Consider the following 17,345-nt stretch of genomic DNA (forward strand, 5'->3'; position numbering starts at 1 on the left):
CACTCCCCTCTCCCACCAATCAGATATTGATGCCTTAATCTAAGGATAGGCCATCAAGCTAAAAGTCCCAGGCAACCCCTTTAAAGATTTACAATGTATGCATAAATGTTGAGTAATCTGGACTACACCATTTGTAATTGCGATTTACTAAACCTAAACCCATTGTTTTTCTCTTTCTTAAAGGGCCATGCACTGTTAATTCGGGAAGTTGATATAGAGAAGGTGTGCTCATTTGAGAACCCTTATGTAGATGCAATAAAATATTTATGGAATGACCCTGGCATACAAGAATGCTATGATAGGAGACGGGAATATCAACTGTCTGATTCCACAAAATAGTAAGTAATGGTTTGCGTTGTAACAGTGATGCGCGCAGGGGTGCTCAGGTATGAACCAAGTATCGCGGGTGCTAAAGTGACATGTTCGTGTCTCCGCACCCGCAGGTTAGACGGCTGCAAAACATGCAAGTACGGGGATGCCAACATCTCACTCGAGCACTCGCGATACTCTGTGCATACCCGAGCACCCTAGGCAAACTTGAGTAATGAGCAGTGCGCTGATTACTAGTTTTAAAGTCTATGTCTATCCTGAACCGAACAGGGAAAATTTGCTCTTGATATTGTTGTGATGTAACTGATTTGTCTTCATTTTCAGTCTGCTGTCCTTGTGAAATGTCACATTTCCTTGTTAGTCTGTCACATTCCTGTTGTACGAATATAACCTTTTCTATGCCTGAGTCCAGTTACACTACTTGATAAATAAGCACTGAATATGCTACATAGGTCACTTACCTATATATGGATCATTATGATGGCTATGTTTGCTTTCTTACTTTTCTTTCATAGTTATCTTAATGACCTGGACCGTATTGCAGGTCATGGATATCTACCTTCTCAACAAGATGTGCTTCGGGTCAGAGTGCCCACAACAGGAATCATCGAATATCCATTTGATTTACAAAGTGTCATCTTTAGGTAAAACAAAGCTTGGAAGAAATACTGTTTTATGTATTGTGGGATTTTAATTCTGGTGCCATCTGCAAAAATCTATCTTATATACTCAAGTATAAGCTGAGTTTTTCAGCACATTTTCTTGTGCTGAAAACACCCCCCTCGGCTTACACTCGAGTCATTGTACCAGAAGATGGCAGGGGAGGGGGGGAGCGGCGGGTCACAGGAAGCAGGAGCCAGCTGCTATAGAGAAATGAATATTCACAGCACTGGCAGTGAATATTCTTTTCTCTTACATCGAGCACAGTGTCAGCCGCCGGCTTCCAGCAGCTGCTGGGCTATCACAGGTGCGTGCTACTTGAGTTATGAATATTGACCTCTCCCCACTCCCATAGGTGTGGAGTGCAGTGAATATTCATTACCTTAAAGAGCGGGGACACGTGATCGCTCGACCGCAGAAGCTGCTGGCACCATAACCAGATGCATCGAGGGCTCACAAGGAAGATAAATAGGATTTTTTTTTTTTATGCTTTTCTCATGTGAGCCATGCATACAAGGATGGGTATAATGAGCCATGCAGACAAGGATGGGGATGAGGAGCCATGCAGACAAGGATGGGGGTGAGGAGCCATGCAGACAAGGATGGGGGTGAGGAGCCATGCAGACAAGGATGGGGGTGAGGAGCCATGCAGACAAGGATGGGGGTGAGGAGCCATGCAGACAAGGATGGGGGTGAGGAGCCATGCAGACAAGGATGGGGGTGAGGAGCCATGCAGACAAGGATGAGGGTGAGGAGCCATGCAGACAAGGATGGGGGTGAGGAGCCATGCAGACAAGGATGGGGGTGAGGAGCCATGCAGACAAGGATGGGGGTGAGGAGCCATGCAGACAAGGATGGGGGTGAGGAGCCATGCAGACAAGGATGGGGGTGAGGAGCCATGCAGACAAGGATGGGGGTGAGGAGCCATGCAGACAAGGATGGGGGTGAGGAGCCATGCAGACAAGGATGGGGGTGAGGAGCCATGCAGACAAGGATGGGGGTGAGGAGCCATGCAGACAAGGATGGGGGTGAGGAGCCATGCAGACAAGGATGGGGGTGAGGAGCCATGCAGACAAGGATGGGGAGTGAGGAGCCATGCAGACAAGGACGGGGAATGAGGGGACAATGCATACCAGGCTTATACTCGAGTCAATAAGTTTTCCCAGTTTTTCGTGGCAAAAGTAGGTGCCTCAGCTTATAATCGGGTCTGCATATACACGAGTATATGCGGTAATTCCCTTATTAGTCAGTTTTACAGTTTTACTTTATGATTTAAAAAACGCTTATTAACCCTTTTCTCACAGGAACAGCTTTTATTTTTGCCCTTTTGCTATTCCTCTTCAAAGAGCAATAAAGTTTCCTAAATATTTTATTTTTTTAATAGATTGGACGTTTATGGCTGTGGTGATACTTACTTTTATTTTGCATTTATTTTTGAATTTGGAAAAGGAGGCAAATTTTAGGGGGTTTATCATCTTGATAGAGCTCACAGGTGACCTGAACCTGCAATTGTGTGATCACTTGCACAGTACACTATAGCACTTTATTATTGCAATGTATTTTCAGTTCACCAGTCTCCTAGATAGAAATTACTGGGAATATTCAAGGGAATCCCTTCTGCCATGGTAAACCATCATCACCCCATAATCGCATTGCGATTGTACTACTTTTAACAAGGTTCCAAATGGTCCCATTAAAACTCTTCCCTCTCCAGTTCTTCTAGATTTTTCCCCTACCAATCAGCTTCCGCTAGGATAAAATTGAAAACTGAGGTTGTATCCTCCCCAGGTCCAGCATGGTATCCACTACTGCCCTGGGTTTTGTTCAGTCTGCAGGTGTCATATCATGACTACATTGGGTATAACGTCTCATGCTGTCTGCCTTGGTAGAACTGCTGTCCCAGTGATTGGCATATGCTCTATTGTCATGACATCACTGCAATCTGTCTACAAAGATCTGGGCAGCGGTGGAGACACAGCGCTTGATCTGAAGAGGTTGAGTAACACATGAGTTTATAATTTTAATCTAGTCGGGACTGATGACGAGTCAATATTTATTTTTAGAAAAAAAAATATTTTACCTATCTTAAAATATGGGGTAGCATTAAAATTTGACTTTGTGTGTTTTAATACTTTTTCATTACTCTAATTAAACAGGGCCTGTCACTAGGTTAAAAATGACCAGTTTTAGGCTATGTGCACACATCCGGAATTTTCGCGGCAATTCTGCAACTCCCTGCTGCGGGTATATCGCATACGGAATTGGCATGAATTTCCCGCTAAACACTAGCGTTTTACAAGTGTAATTAGCTTGCAGAATGCTAACGTTTTCTAAGCGATCTGTAGCATCGCTTGGAAATCTGATTGACAGGTTGGTCACACTTGTCAAACATAGTGTTTGACAAGTGAGACCAACTTTTTACTATTGGTGCTGCCTATACAGCATCAATAGTAAAAAGATCTAATGTTAAAAATTAATTGAAAAAAATAATAAATCTTGATATTCTCACCTTACGGCGTCCCGCCCCTCGCGATGCTCCTGGCAGCTTCCGTTCCCAGTAATCCCTCGCGGAATTTACTCCAGATGAAGTAGCGGTTTCATGAGACCGCTACGTCATCACAGGTCATTGCCGCAAAGCATCACTGAATTTATTGTCTGTACATGTCCCCGCTTAATTGTAAAGTGCTGCGGAATATGTTGGCGCTATATAAATAAAAATTATTATTATTATTATTATCACTGGGAATGGAAGCATCGCGAGGAGCGGGAACACTGCGGGGGACACCGGAAGGTGAGAATATCACGATTTATTATTTTAATTCTTTTTTTTAACAATTATATGGTGCCCAGGGCCTGGAGGAGAGTCTCCTCTCCTCCACCCTGGGTACCAACCGCACGTGATCCGCTTACTTCCCGCATGGTGGGCATAGCCACATGTGGGAAGTAAGCGGATCAATGCATTCCTATGTGTGCGGAATCCCTGCGATTCCGCACAAAGAATGAACATGCTGATTTTTTTTTTCCGGAATGCGATTCCGACGCGGAAAAAAACCCAGCATGTGCACAAAAAATGCAGATTGCAGTCTAATAGGATGCTTAATGTAAGCGTTTTTTTCACGGATTTATTGCGAAAAATCCTGAACGTGTGCAACACAGCCTTTGGCTTGTTTTATTCTTGTTGCTGCTCTGAGGATTTTGTTTACTTGTTGTTGTTTTATAAATCCACCAAACACTGCAGAGATATTGGTCTCATTTAGTGTTAATTTTTTCTTACCCCTGAGAATCATGTGAGCAATGGTTCCCACCTCCTCCTCCCTGAGAATCTTTGAACCTTTCTTCTCCTCCCCCTGAGAACCCACTGAGCCGTGCACCCCCCCAATATCCTGTGAGCCATGTTACCCACCCCCCGAGAATCCTATGAGCTGTGCCTCCAAACCCCCTCTTCCCCGGAGAATTCTGTGAGCCATGCTGCTCCACCCTCGAGAATCATGTGCACCATGCTTCCCACCCACCCCTGAGGATTCTGTGAGCCTCGCTTCCCCAGCCCCGAGAATCATGTGCACCATGCTTCCCTCCCACCCCTGAGGATTCTGTGAGCCTCGCTTCCCCAGCCCCCGAGAATCATGTGCACCATGCTTCCCACCCACCCCTGAGGATTCTGTGAGCCTCGCTTCCCCAGCCCCCGAGAATCATGTGCACCATGCTTCCCACCCACTCCTGAGGATTCTGTGAGCCTTGCTTCCCCAACCCCCGAGAATCATGTGCACCATGCTTCCCACCCACCCCTGAGGATTCTGTGAGCCTCGCTTCCCCAGCCCCCGAGAATCATGTGCACCATGCTTCCCACCCACCCCTGAGGATTCTGTGAGCCTCGCTTCCCCAACCCCCGAGAATCATGTGCACCATGCTTCCCACCCACCCCTGAGGATTCTGTGAGCCTCGCTTCCCCAGCCCCCGAGAATCATGTGCACCATGCTTCCCACCCACCCCTGAGGATTCTGTGAGCCTCGCTTCCCCAGCCCCGAGAATCATGTGCACCATGCTTCCCACCCACCCCTGAGGATTCTGTGAGCCTCGCTTCCCCAGCCCCCGAGAATCATGTGCACCATGCTTCCCACCCACCCCTGAGGATTCTGTGAGCCTCGCTTCCTCAGCCCCCGAGAATCATGTGCACCATGCTTCCCACCCACCCCTGAGGATTCTGTGAGCCTCGCTTCCCCAGCCCCCGAGAATCATGTGCACCATGCTTCCCACCCACCCCTGAGGATTCTGTGAGCCTCGCTTCCCCAGCCCCCGAGAATTGTGAGCCACGTCTCTTTTTAAAGACCAGACAGATAAGAACAAAATAAAAAAGACAGTATATCTGTGGAAGAAAAATAACTCCATAAAGTAAGGGTGACGAGTCCTCTTTAATGCTCTATTGCTATTGGCCAGTAACTGTTGCTCTCATCTTTGCAGAATGGTGGACGTAGGAGGGCAGCGATCAGAAAGGAGGAAGTGGATACACTGCTTTGAAAATGTCACCTCCATAATGTTCCTTGTAGCCCTTAGTGAATATGATCAGGTGCTCGTGGAGTCTGATAATGAGGCAAGTAATTCTTCATTTTACACTTTAGGCAGGAATGTCTACAGTTGGGATACATTCACACATGGCTTAATTGTTCTAGAGGTTTTTTGATAATGAAAGACCTTCATTCGTTTATAAGATTTCACCGGTAATGGCCCACATAGAAGAACCAGTAATCCTAGGAACGGACTGTCTAAACTGGACAGCAAGCACCTGACAAACAAAATGCTCAGTCAATTGAAGCAATGATTTTAATCATCTTTATCGGCAGCCCATCATTCTTGGTGATGTCTTGGTATTGTTCACAATAATCATATCAACGATGGTTCTCTGTGCATAGAACACTCATTGGTGTTCTCATAGGGTCGTTTAATGGCCTGGATCCGAGAGATGTAAACCCACCTTAAGTGTCTGGTTTGTCAATTAATATCACATTTGTCCTTGTCATCTCATTTACTACTGTTTGGGGAATATACTTGCTTTGCTTGCAGTATCACAGACAATGGCTCTACAGATGTGACTGTTCTGTAAAGAAAGCAGCCATGTTTCTCAAATTCTGTACAAAAACACTAACGTGAAGCATTTGAGTTCAAGTTCTCAAGGAATTGTATTTCGGACCACAATGACTTGATTCCTGTCCAAAGTTTCTGAAAGATTGGATTATTCCTCTAAAGCTCCAGTGTAATATATTGTTGTTCGAGACCGAGATAAACCATCTCCTTGCCATTGTCACAGTGATTGAAAACTTGAGGCCAGAAAAGTAATGTATCAGATATGTCAGGAGATCATTTAGCTGAACAGAAACTGCTACACCCTGTTTTGAAGCATCAGACATAAAATAAAAGATGTTCCTTAACCTTTGTCTGAGAAACTGATTTGCTGCACATAAATCTTAAGACGCGATCTATTGGCATTTTCACGGATTGAGCGCTTGATAACTTTTAAGAAGCACTGTGGCAAGTTTTTCTTTCCCTTTACGGTGCTAACTCACCATCCATTTTCTAGCTTTGTAATTTAATCCCAGGTTAGTTCCATCTGTGCACTTTCACTTTTTGTTATGGGCAGCTGTTTCAAGTGTTCCCAGTCTGACAGCCAGTCCAGTAAATGCTTTCCTGTCTCTGACTTTCTGTTAACTGTAGAATAACATTTATTTCAGCCCCCTGGCAGCTCTTAGAACACTTCTCTCCCCACCCAACTCCACACTACTTGTCAACCTATATGTCGCCCATATATAATTTCTGCTTTATATAAGAATCCAGTGATTTGGTAGAATAGTCTACACAATGATATACTGTCTTTATTAATTTCACAGACTAATGCTGTACTATACTATGGTGTGTGTTGTGTGTGCACAATCTCCAGTATTTATTATGAGATTTCACTTTATGCTACTTCCTTTGTGAGAGTTGACAGGTATAAACTTATCACAAGCAGGAGTCAGAAGATACAGGCTGAAATGGTATCTTATAGAATACACAATAACTTTACAGTTTGCAGCTGCCTTACATACACTACACAAAGACTCTGCAGTGTTAAAGGGAACCTGTCGCCAGAAAAAAATTCTATTAACCTGCAGACATGGAGTTAAAATGCAGCGTTAATAACGTTATTAATGTGCCCGGTGCCCTTACTTAGCCAGTGCTGCAGGGGGAAGGATGAACTTTATTTTTCCCAGCAGTGCTGGTTCAGTCTCCGGTGACTGTAACCACTCCCCCGGCACTGACTGACAGTCGGCCCTAATGCAGAGCTAGTGTCAGTCAGTGTGTGGGGTGCGGTTACAGCCTCCGCTCTGTATGCTCAGAGCGGTGACCGAACCGCGCTGCACCGTGAATGACCTTTTTTTGTTTCGTTGCTTTACAACTATTATGACAGCTATTTCTTGGTAGCTATGTATCCATTCCCTGAGTGGACCGTGTTAGAAACTTTGTTATAGTTTGAAGTTTTTTCATGTCATTACAATGTTTTTTTGTTAGGCAATTGACATGTCCTTAATGCAGTACGCATGTGTACATGGTACCCTTTTAAGAGGTTTTACCTAATTTATTAAAAAAGAGCCAAGAGCTGGGAATATGTCAAATTAAATTAAGAGCTATACTTGGCTCTTTAATACTTGGCCTGTATAGTATAGCCACTCTGGTTGTTAAATGAGGTCTCTCACTTCCTGCAACAACCTATTGCATAGGATGTTGGAAATAGGAATACCAATCTAAGAATCACCGCTGATGAGCGTGATCGGCTGCATCGATCACGTGAATGATGTACTGCACTTGATCACTGCAGTAAGTTAGCGGATACACAGGTCCAGACAAATGAAGTAACTGCACTGTAGAGGTAGGAATTTAAAGAGGTAAGTGTAGTTAAACAGCTCTTGAATTACAACTTTTAAAGTGTTGATGTCACTGCTTTACCTCGACGGAGAGGGGCCAGAAGACCGCAGTGTCTGATTCCACATACTCCTGCACTGATTAGAAGCACTTTATCATCATATTAAACGGTGCAGGTTTCTGCTAGCAGTGCAGGGGTTAAATCTGTTCAGTTCACATCTCAGCTGTTCGGTGTTGGCCATTCACCTCTGCTATATATACTCGCCTCTGGCAATCAGAATTGCCAGTGTTCGTTTTATACTGCCTGGTGTGGAGTTGAAAGTGTTTTGTGAAAGAGGCGTTTTGGAGTGTTCTAAAGACTGTTGCTTGGTGATTTCTCTGTGTGTGTATATCCTCATCCTCTCGTATTTGGTTGTTCCTACTTTTTTACTTCCTTGTGTTCAACTCTGTTGTTTGTGAGTTCATATTTGTATATTTTCTTTTATCCCTGTACGTCTTCCCTTGTTAGTCTTTTTTGTGTATTCGTATATACAACTACTCCCTACTTCCCTGGTTGTTGGACAGATAGCTTTAGGGATAAGGAAGGAGCCCCTAGCCCTGGTATATCAAACTACAGTCACATGACAGCTGATTTGGGAAATAACCATGTAGTTATAATGCTTTGTGATCGTCAATAGCTTTTGAAGTATTGTTTTCACTTCAGAATGTGGTTTGTGTTTTTCTTTCTGTTAATCAGAGAATCCAGATGAAATCCAATATAATTTTAAAAAGTTACACTGTAAATCATGAAAAACTCGACGGAGATGGATACAATATAGGAGCTTTCCAACATTTTTTTTTCACTTATTTTGTATTATGTGGTTGCATATATTTCTCAAGTATAAACTAAGAAAGAAACAGTAGGCCCTAACAAATGGGAGTACACCACAAAGCAGAAATGTCAAAACACAGCTTTATTAGACAAATATGCAAAAGACAGAGGACACATTAAAAACATTTAAAACACGGGGAAGAGACATAACCCCATACTTACACAGGCCTATAATGAGGCCAAAAACCCACACGTACCCAAACAGGGTACAATGCACATGCCTATGCCTATAAACTGATTTGAAAAATCTATCACGTCACTCCTCATTGATTGTAGTAGGGTGCTCAGAGAAGGGATGCCACCCCTATATCCAGACAATGAAAAAATCCGGCACTCCAAATGAATTTTTAAATTTTATTAAATATTAATCCAGTTTTAACGTAACGTTTCGGTCAATCGTGACCTTCATCAGACGCTGTATGCAGTAACTGCAAAGACCACCATAAGTATAGTAAACGTGACTCCGTCAGGAGTTCGCAAATGTGTCCGGTGATCCGGAAATTCTGAACCGCAACCCGCGATGATGCAGACATTCCGTTCACCGCGGGTTGCGGTTCAGAATTTCCGGATCACCGGACACATTTGCGAACTCCTGACGGAGTCACGTTTACTATACTTATGGTGGTCTTTAACGTTACGTTAAAACTGGATTAATATTTAATAAAATTTAAAAATTCATTTGGAGTGCCGGATTTTTTCATTGTATGCCTATAAACTAACCATGACCTAGATACCAGCGTGATAATACAGCACACGTAACCCAGTTACTCCCCTAACATGAAACAACACACAGGGACAAAATAATATCCTGGGACCGCAACGCATGACCTACCAGGCTGATATGCCAAACCGGCCACACATGCAGTGGTAAAATCAGCACATAGATGCAGCCGTGCCGGCGGTGGACTCAATGCACAGAAGGCGAGTGAGCCACTGGTATGTAGTCCAATACCCACCACAGATGCACAGACCGCCTAGAATGAATAAGCCCTATAGGAGATGTGAAAAGGACCCAAAAATATCGGTCCAAGACAGGACAAGAGGGCATGTGGACCCTGAGAAGGAGAAGGTGTGGGCAGCAGGCACCCAACGCGTATCGCCACGCACTGGTGGCTTCGTCAGGGGTGATGCCTGCAAGCCCTGCCCTTTGCTTATATATTGTATAATTGGTAACTTACCAAGAAGCAGCTGTGTGGCTGCTAAGAGCGCCGCATGAAGTATGCAATATGGCGATTCCGCAAGCCGGGCCCGGCGTGTGTGCACTGCGCATGCGCCGGCGTCCTAGAGCGGAAGTGTATAGTCCGCTCCTGGTAACCATAGCAGCACGCGCACTGCGCTTGCACAAACTAGCAGGGAGGATAAGGCGAGCACCGATAAGTAAAAATGGCCAAAGATAGCGGCGATTGTGAACAAAGAGGCTCACATATAGATAGATAATACACGATGGTGGCTTCTAAAGAAAAAAGGCACCCATTAAATACACATTGCCAGAAAGATTGCCACGTATACTCCTGGTCACCATGGCAGCACTAAACAGGGCAAATAGGGGGAATAAAACGAACACCGATAAATACAAACAGGCACCAATTAGTAAAAGGGAACGGAAATAGCAGCCGTTGCCAGAGGCACACGTATCGGGAAAAATAAAAATAAAAAGCAATCATGGCTGTATAGGGAATGTGAACCCTGAAGATAAAGATTGCCAATTAGAGATAGAAAAAAAACAAAACACGCTGCTGTCTCTACCTAATGGGTCTGCTATTAAGGATCAGACTGATCGGCTCATAGAGGGTCTAGCTCGGTCTGTGTTTGAGGCTTCAGGTTCAGCCCTCGCGCTGTCTTTTGCGGCGACATGGGTTGCCAAAGCTATGATAGCTTGGTCAGAGTCCGTAACTAAGGCTCTTCAGGATAGGGAGTTACCTATAGAAGTGATAGAGATGTCAAATCAGATATCTTTAGCTGGAAATTATCTGATTAATGCATCCTTGGATGCGGCAAATTGTTCAGCATTGGCAGCTGCAAATGCTATTGCTATCAGAAGGGCTCTATGGCTGAGAACTTGGCGGGCGGACTCTACTTAAAAAAAAGTCCCTTACATCCCTTCCTTATCAAGGTGGCCGACTATTTGGCGCAAAGTTGGATCAGCTTATATCTGATACCACAGGAGGAAAGAGTAATTTCCTTCCATAACAAAAGGTTAAGCAACCTTTTTGTCGCCAATTTCAAGCAAGGTTTAAGTCCTTTCGTAACACCCGGTGGTCTGCAGCGCCAAGCTCAGGTCCTCCAAGTCGGTCTAACCAAGACAGGGAGCACCAGGTCTCATATAGGGCCAATCCATTGGCAAAAATGCGATATCAACCGTCAAGATCTAGGGGATCTAGATATCCTCGGTCTTCGGCTAAATGACTGGAGGCAGCCTCATGTCGTCTACAACAGAGTAGGCGGTCGCCTACTACTGTTCCATCAGTCCTGGCTGTCAGTCGTTCACGACAGATGGGTAAGAGAACTGGTGGTTTCAGGGTACAAAATAGTTTCTCTCTCCCTTCAGGCCGTTTTTTTCCGCCCAGTCTTCCCAGTTCAAAATCCCATCTAAGAGCTTTATTCAAAGCAGTCGAGTCTCTTCAGTCCAACGGGGTCATTGTCCCCGTTCCAAAGGAAGAAAGGTTCCAAGGATTCTATTCCAATCTGTTTACGGTTCCCAAAAAAGATGGGACTGTAAGACCCATTCTGGACCTAAAGTGTTTAAACAAGTTCGTCAGCACTCGTCACTTCCGTATGGAGTCTCTCCGCTCGGTCATTGTGGCTATGGAAAAGGGAGAATTCCTAGCTTCCATAGATATTCAAGATGCCTATCTGCACGTCCCCATATTTCTTCCACATCAAAGATTTCTACGTTTTTCCATAGGCAAACGACACTTCCAATTCACAGCATTACCTTTCGGACTCACCACTGCTCCCAGGGTGTTCACAAAGGTGATGGCAACAGTTGTGTCTATCCTGCACTCTCGAGGCATAGTCATTTTGCCATACTTAGACGACCTCTTGGTCAAAGGGCCAACTTTTCAGGCATGCAAAGAGAAAGTCAGCATCACTTTGGACACTCTATCCCGCCTAGGGTGGCTGGTCAATTTAAAGAAGTCGTCTCTAGTACCATCTCGAAAGATTTCTTTTTTAGGGATGATCTTCGACACCTCTCGGGGTCTGACTATCCTACCCCAGGACAAAGTACTCTGCCTCCGGCAGGAAGTGAAAATACTGCAGCAGCCGAGTTTCCACTCAATCCGGTTCTGCATGAACGTCTTGGGCAAGATGGTGGCAGCCATAGAAGCTGTACCATTCGCCCAATTTCATCTTCGCCCACTCCAGCAGGCACTTTTGTCAGCCTGGAACAGGAGTCCTTTTTCACTCAATCTCAGGTGTCGTCTGTCTCCCCGGGTCAGGCAATCTCTCATATGGTGGATGAGGAGTTCCTCTCTGCAGCAGGGGAAAGCCTTTTCTCCAGTCCATTGGCTGGTAGTCACTACAGACGCCAGTCTTCTCGGTTGGGGAGCAGTGTTTCACCAACACACACCACAAGGTTGTTGGTCCCCAAGGGAATCAGCTCTTCCAATCAATCTGTTGGAGATAAGGGCAGTTTGGCTGGCTCTGCAGCACTTTCACCATCTTCTGGCGGGTCGCCCGGTCTGGATCCAATCGGACAATGCCACGGCTGTGGCCTACGTAAATCATCGGGGGGGCACCCGCAGCAGGTCAGCCATGCGCGAGGTAGGGCAAGTCCTCCGCTGGGCCGAGAACAACCACTCCGTGATCTCGGCAGTTCACATCCCGGGCAAGGAGAACTGGGCAGCAGACTTTCTGAGCCGACAGGGTCTTGCGTCCGGGGAATGGTCTCTTCACCCCGACGTTTTTCGGCAGATATGCCAACGCTGGGGTACCCCGGACGTGGATCTAATGGCCTCCGGGTGGAATGCCAAGGTTCCCAGGTTCGTAGCTCGTTATCGAGATCCAAGAGCACTCGCCGTAGACGCACTAGTCCTACCTTGGAACCAGTTTCGTCTTCCATATCTGTTTCCCCCTCTGGCGCTGCTCCCAAAGGTAGTCGGGAAGATCAAGACAGAGGGAGTTCCAGCAATTCTAGTCGCCCCAGATTGGCCTCGGAGGTCATGGTACGCAGACCTAGTTCAGCTGATTGCCGGGGTTCCTTGGCAGCTACCAATGCGGCCATATCTTCTGTCGCAGGGGCCGATATTCCACCAGAACTTAGAGGCCCTGCGTTTGACGGCTTGGCCATTGAATCTTGGATTCTGACCCAGGCCGGTTTTTCTCAAAAGGTAGCTTCCACTATGATTAATGCTCGAAAGACAGTTTCAGCGCGCATTTACCACCACACCTGGAAAGTCTTTCTCTCATGGTGCAGGAAGCAGGGTCTTCCTCCTCTACGGTTCTCCATTCCTAATATTTTAGCTTTTCTCCAAGCTCAGGTCTCGCACCAAGTACCCTTAGAAGGCAAACATCAGCCTTATCGGTTCTTTTCCAGCGCAGGATTGCTACCAATTCGCAAGTAAAGACCTTTTTGCAGGGAGTCTCTCACATGGTTCCTCCTTACAGAGCTCCGCTAGAAGCTTGGGACCTTAACCTGGTCTTGAGTGCCCTTCAGGAAGCTCCATTTGAGTCCCTCCAAGACGTTTCTTTAACATATCTTTCTTGGAAGGTTTTGTTCCTGGTAGCTATAACGTCCATTAGGCGGGTGTCGGAATTGGCGGCCTTGTCCTGCCAGACGCTGTTTCTGCAATTTCATCAGGATAAGGTAGTATTAAGACCAGCACCTTCTTTTCTGCCAAAGGTAGTTTCCTCATTTCACATCAATGAGGACATAGTCTTGCCTTCTTTTTGTCCTGCACCTACACACCGTGTGGAAAAAGCTCTCCATAGTCTGGATCTGGTGAGAGCTCTGAGAAGATATGTTTCTCGGAACGCTTCTTTTCGACAGACGGATGTCCTGTTAGTTCTTCCTGTGGGTCATAGAAAGAGACTCGCAACCTCTAGGTCGACCTTAGCCAGATGGATACGAGCCACCATTCAGGAGGCCTACCGCATCAAGGGTGTAGCCATCCCGGCTGGGATCAGGGCACACTCTACTCGAGCGGTAGGGGCTTCCTGGGCACTTCGGCACCAAGCTTCAGCAGAACAGGTTTGCAAAGCGGCAACTTGGTCCAGCCTGCACACCTTCTCTAAACATTATAATATCCACACTCAGGCCTCTGCTGATGCAAGTTTGGGAAGGAGAATTCTTCAGGCTGTGGTATCGCACCTATAGGCGGTAAGTGCCTAGGGGTATATTCCAGTGAGTCTTCTTCCCACCCTGGGACTGCTTTGGGACATCCCACAGTCCTGTGTCCCCCAATGAGACGATGGAGAAACAGGGATTTTTGTGTTACTCACCATAAAATCCTTTTCTCCGAGTCGTTCATTGGGGGACACAGCTCCCTCCCAATTCATCTTATTTGTCTATGGGGTTGTTCAGACTGTAGTATTATTCTAGACATGTTGTCTTTGCTCTAATGCGGTTTTGTTTTCTCTATCTCCTACTGCTTGTGCACCAAACTGGAGCTGTCAGGGCCAGTATCAAGGTGTATACTATGGAGGAGGAGCTAACTTTTTTGTCTACTTAGTGTCAGCCTCCTGGCGGCAGTAGCATACACCCACAGTCCTGTGTCCCCCAATGAACGACTCGGAGAAAAGGATTTTACGGTGAGTAACACACAAAAATCCCTGTTTTACGCATATGGTGTTTAACAACAAATGAGCAAGCTCAGCAAAAAATAAAGCGGGCCGAACCCCGTCGTGTTGTATTCAAACCACCAATAACACCGGAATACATATATGCCTCACAAACCAATTTGTGCATATCAGCATATGTTCAGCAGGTGTTTATGCGTGGGTGCATTTGTTTACAGCGTCTTAGTTTATACTCATCTGTGGGACCGATACAGTCAGCGGTGCCTCCTCTGAGTGTTCGGGATCTAGAAGCGGATCATGCCGCTCTATCCGCTGATCCCGTTTAGTGCCTATGTCTCCCGACGCGTTTCCTCTTTTGATTCATCAGGGAAGTGATGACATACGTACTACCGCATGTACGAGCCTTGCTAAACCATGTGCCTCGCCAACGAGGATGAAAAATGTTGTAATGAGTTAGGCATTGATGAGGGCCTGCTGGGGGATGTGAGATTTTTGTTTCATTTGGGTGACCCCAACCCGAACGATGTAGGAGAGGGACCTTTCACGGATTTGAAAAATAAAAGCAAACGGATGCCACCTTTAGCTAATGACCTGAGTGCAGTTGATGTTTTTGTAAATCTGGTCACGAGTGAGATCATGCAACTTGATAAAACAAAAAAGAGGTATGCGCATAACCTTACAAAAGCAGAAATGACAAGTCTATGTGAACTCGAGAAAGACCATGATAGAATCATAAAGCCCTCGGATAAAGGAGGGAACGTGGTGGTTATGGACGTTCCCCAATATAAAGAGATGTGTTATGCACTTTTGAATATGGACATGGGCTACGAGAGACTTGAGAGTAACCCTACAGACATCTATCATAAGGAGTTGAGAGAATTAGTAATGGGAGCCTTTCGTAAGAGGTTGCTTGATGCTAACGAGAGGGATTTTCTGATACCCTCACACCCGGTGGTGGCCACTTTTTATTGTCTACCCAAAGTCCACAAGGGTACTAATCCGTTGAAAGGGAGACCAATTGTCTCTGGAATCGGGAGTTTGACACAAAACGTGGGTCTATATGTGGACAAAATACTGAGACCGTTTGTCACTGCCCTTAGCTCATACACACGGGACACGATGGACCTTCTCCTCAAACTCGACCAGATTTTTTTGGATGATGATATGTGGTTGTGCTCACTTGATGTAGAAGCGCTGTACTCTTCAATCCCCCACGACAAGGGTGTTATGGCTGTGGACCATTACCTGAGTACATGAGGGTGCCAATTCAGTGACCATAACGCATTTGTCATCCAGGCGCTCGAATTTTGCCTGACTAGAAATTATTTCCTCTTCGACGGGAAATACTTCCATCAGTTCAGGGGCACAGCTATGGGGAGCCCTTGTGCTCCCTCGTATGCTAATTTGCTCCTGGGCTGGTGGGAGGAGAACATCATCTTTGGGGACACTATGGACGCAGCCGAGAGTAACATGGTCTTGTGGCTGCACTACATAAATGATGTTTTTATGATTTGGAAAGGGACTGAAGAAGGCTTCCGTACTTTTGTCATGGGTCTAAATGTGAATGATCTGGGCTTACGTTTTACCTCTGAGCTGAGTTTCCATAGGTTACCTTTCCTAGATGTACTGATCGAGAGGGGGAAGAACTGGCCAGCTAGTTACAAGCACATACAGGAAGCCGACCGCATCCAATGCCCTCCTGAGGTGGGAGTCAAATCACCCACGCCCCCTCAGAAGAGGTATCCCTAAGGGTCAGTATCTGCGGACCCGCAGGAATTGCTCAGACCCATTGACATATAAAAAGCAAGCAGATGATCTCCGTAAGCGTTTTTGTGAACGGGGATATCCCGACAATATCCTGAGGGACGCGTATATCTCAGCTTCATCTAGAGATAGGAGAGAACTACTGATTCCGGCTGAAAAACGAAAGGAGGGGAGCCTAATCCGGTTCATCACAAAATACACTAATGGAGCAAGTGATCTGAGGGACATTCTGCAGCGACATTGGTCCATTTTGCTTATGGACAATGACCTCAGTAACATGGTCACAATGTCACCACAAATTACCTTTAAAAAAGGATGCTCAATCAAGGACAGGGTGGTCCACAGCCATTTTACCCCCCTTCTGCATGAACCTATAACCCCACCTGGCTAGGTGGTCATACTAAGGGCTGCTATAGGTGTGGAAACTGTAAATACTGTGGCTCTGTTAGTCAAGGGAAAGAATTCACGAGCAACGTTACATGAAAGAGCTTCGTCATACACCAGTTCATTAACTGTAAGACCAGGGGGGTTGTGTACAAGATTACATGTGTCTGTGGTATTGAATATATAGGGAAGACTAGCAGAGAACTAAGAAGAAGGGTTGGAGAGCATCATAGGGATACCATCAATAAGAGAGACACCCCTGTAGCGAATCAAATCAACAGATTTCACAACGGCAACCTGAGAGGAGTGAAATTTATGGGGATTGATAGAATTGGCCAGCCACAGAGAGGTGGCGACTGGGATAAACGCATTTTGCAGAGAGCATGCATGTGGAGTTTTCGATTACAAACTCAGAGCCCAATGGGCCTTAACGAGCAACTCAACTTTTCTTCCTTCCTGTAAATGTAGATGTTCAATAGGGACTCTAGAATAGGGACAGCTGTCGTCGAGTGGGGGCGCCTGTGCGCTGGCTACTAGGGTGCCAACCTCCGCATCAGGCAGGTCCTTTCTAGCTAGGGGATAACAGGGGTAGCCTGCAGGGTCACCCTTTACGGTCTTTCCCTGGTTTGTAGTGAAAAAGGGGGGGTCCATCCTGTCCCGTCTTTTTCCTTTTTTTTCTTTTGTCCCCATTTTTTTGTCCATTTTT

The 17,345-nt window shown here is 45.9% G+C and overlaps 1 protein-coding gene across 1 annotated transcript in view; it reads left to right on the plus strand.

Moving 5' to 3' along the window:
* Positions 1–17,345, plus strand: part of LOC138675041 (guanine nucleotide-binding protein G(q) subunit alpha) — a 183,087-nt gene that overhangs the window by 129,978 nt on the left and 35,764 nt on the right. The window contains exons 3-5 of the mRNA XM_069763001.1: positions 184–338; positions 846–974; positions 5,449–5,578. Coding sequence (XP_069619102.1) covers positions 184–338; positions 846–974; positions 5,449–5,578 — 414 coding nt within the window. The remainder of the gene's footprint in view (positions 1–183; positions 339–845; positions 975–5,448; positions 5,579–17,345) is intronic.

This window comes from Ranitomeya imitator, chromosome 1, assembly GCF_032444005.1.
Source record: "Ranitomeya imitator isolate aRanImi1 chromosome 1, aRanImi1.pri, whole genome shotgun sequence".
Lineage (NCBI taxonomy): Eukaryota > Metazoa > Chordata > Amphibia > Anura > Dendrobatidae > Ranitomeya > Ranitomeya imitator.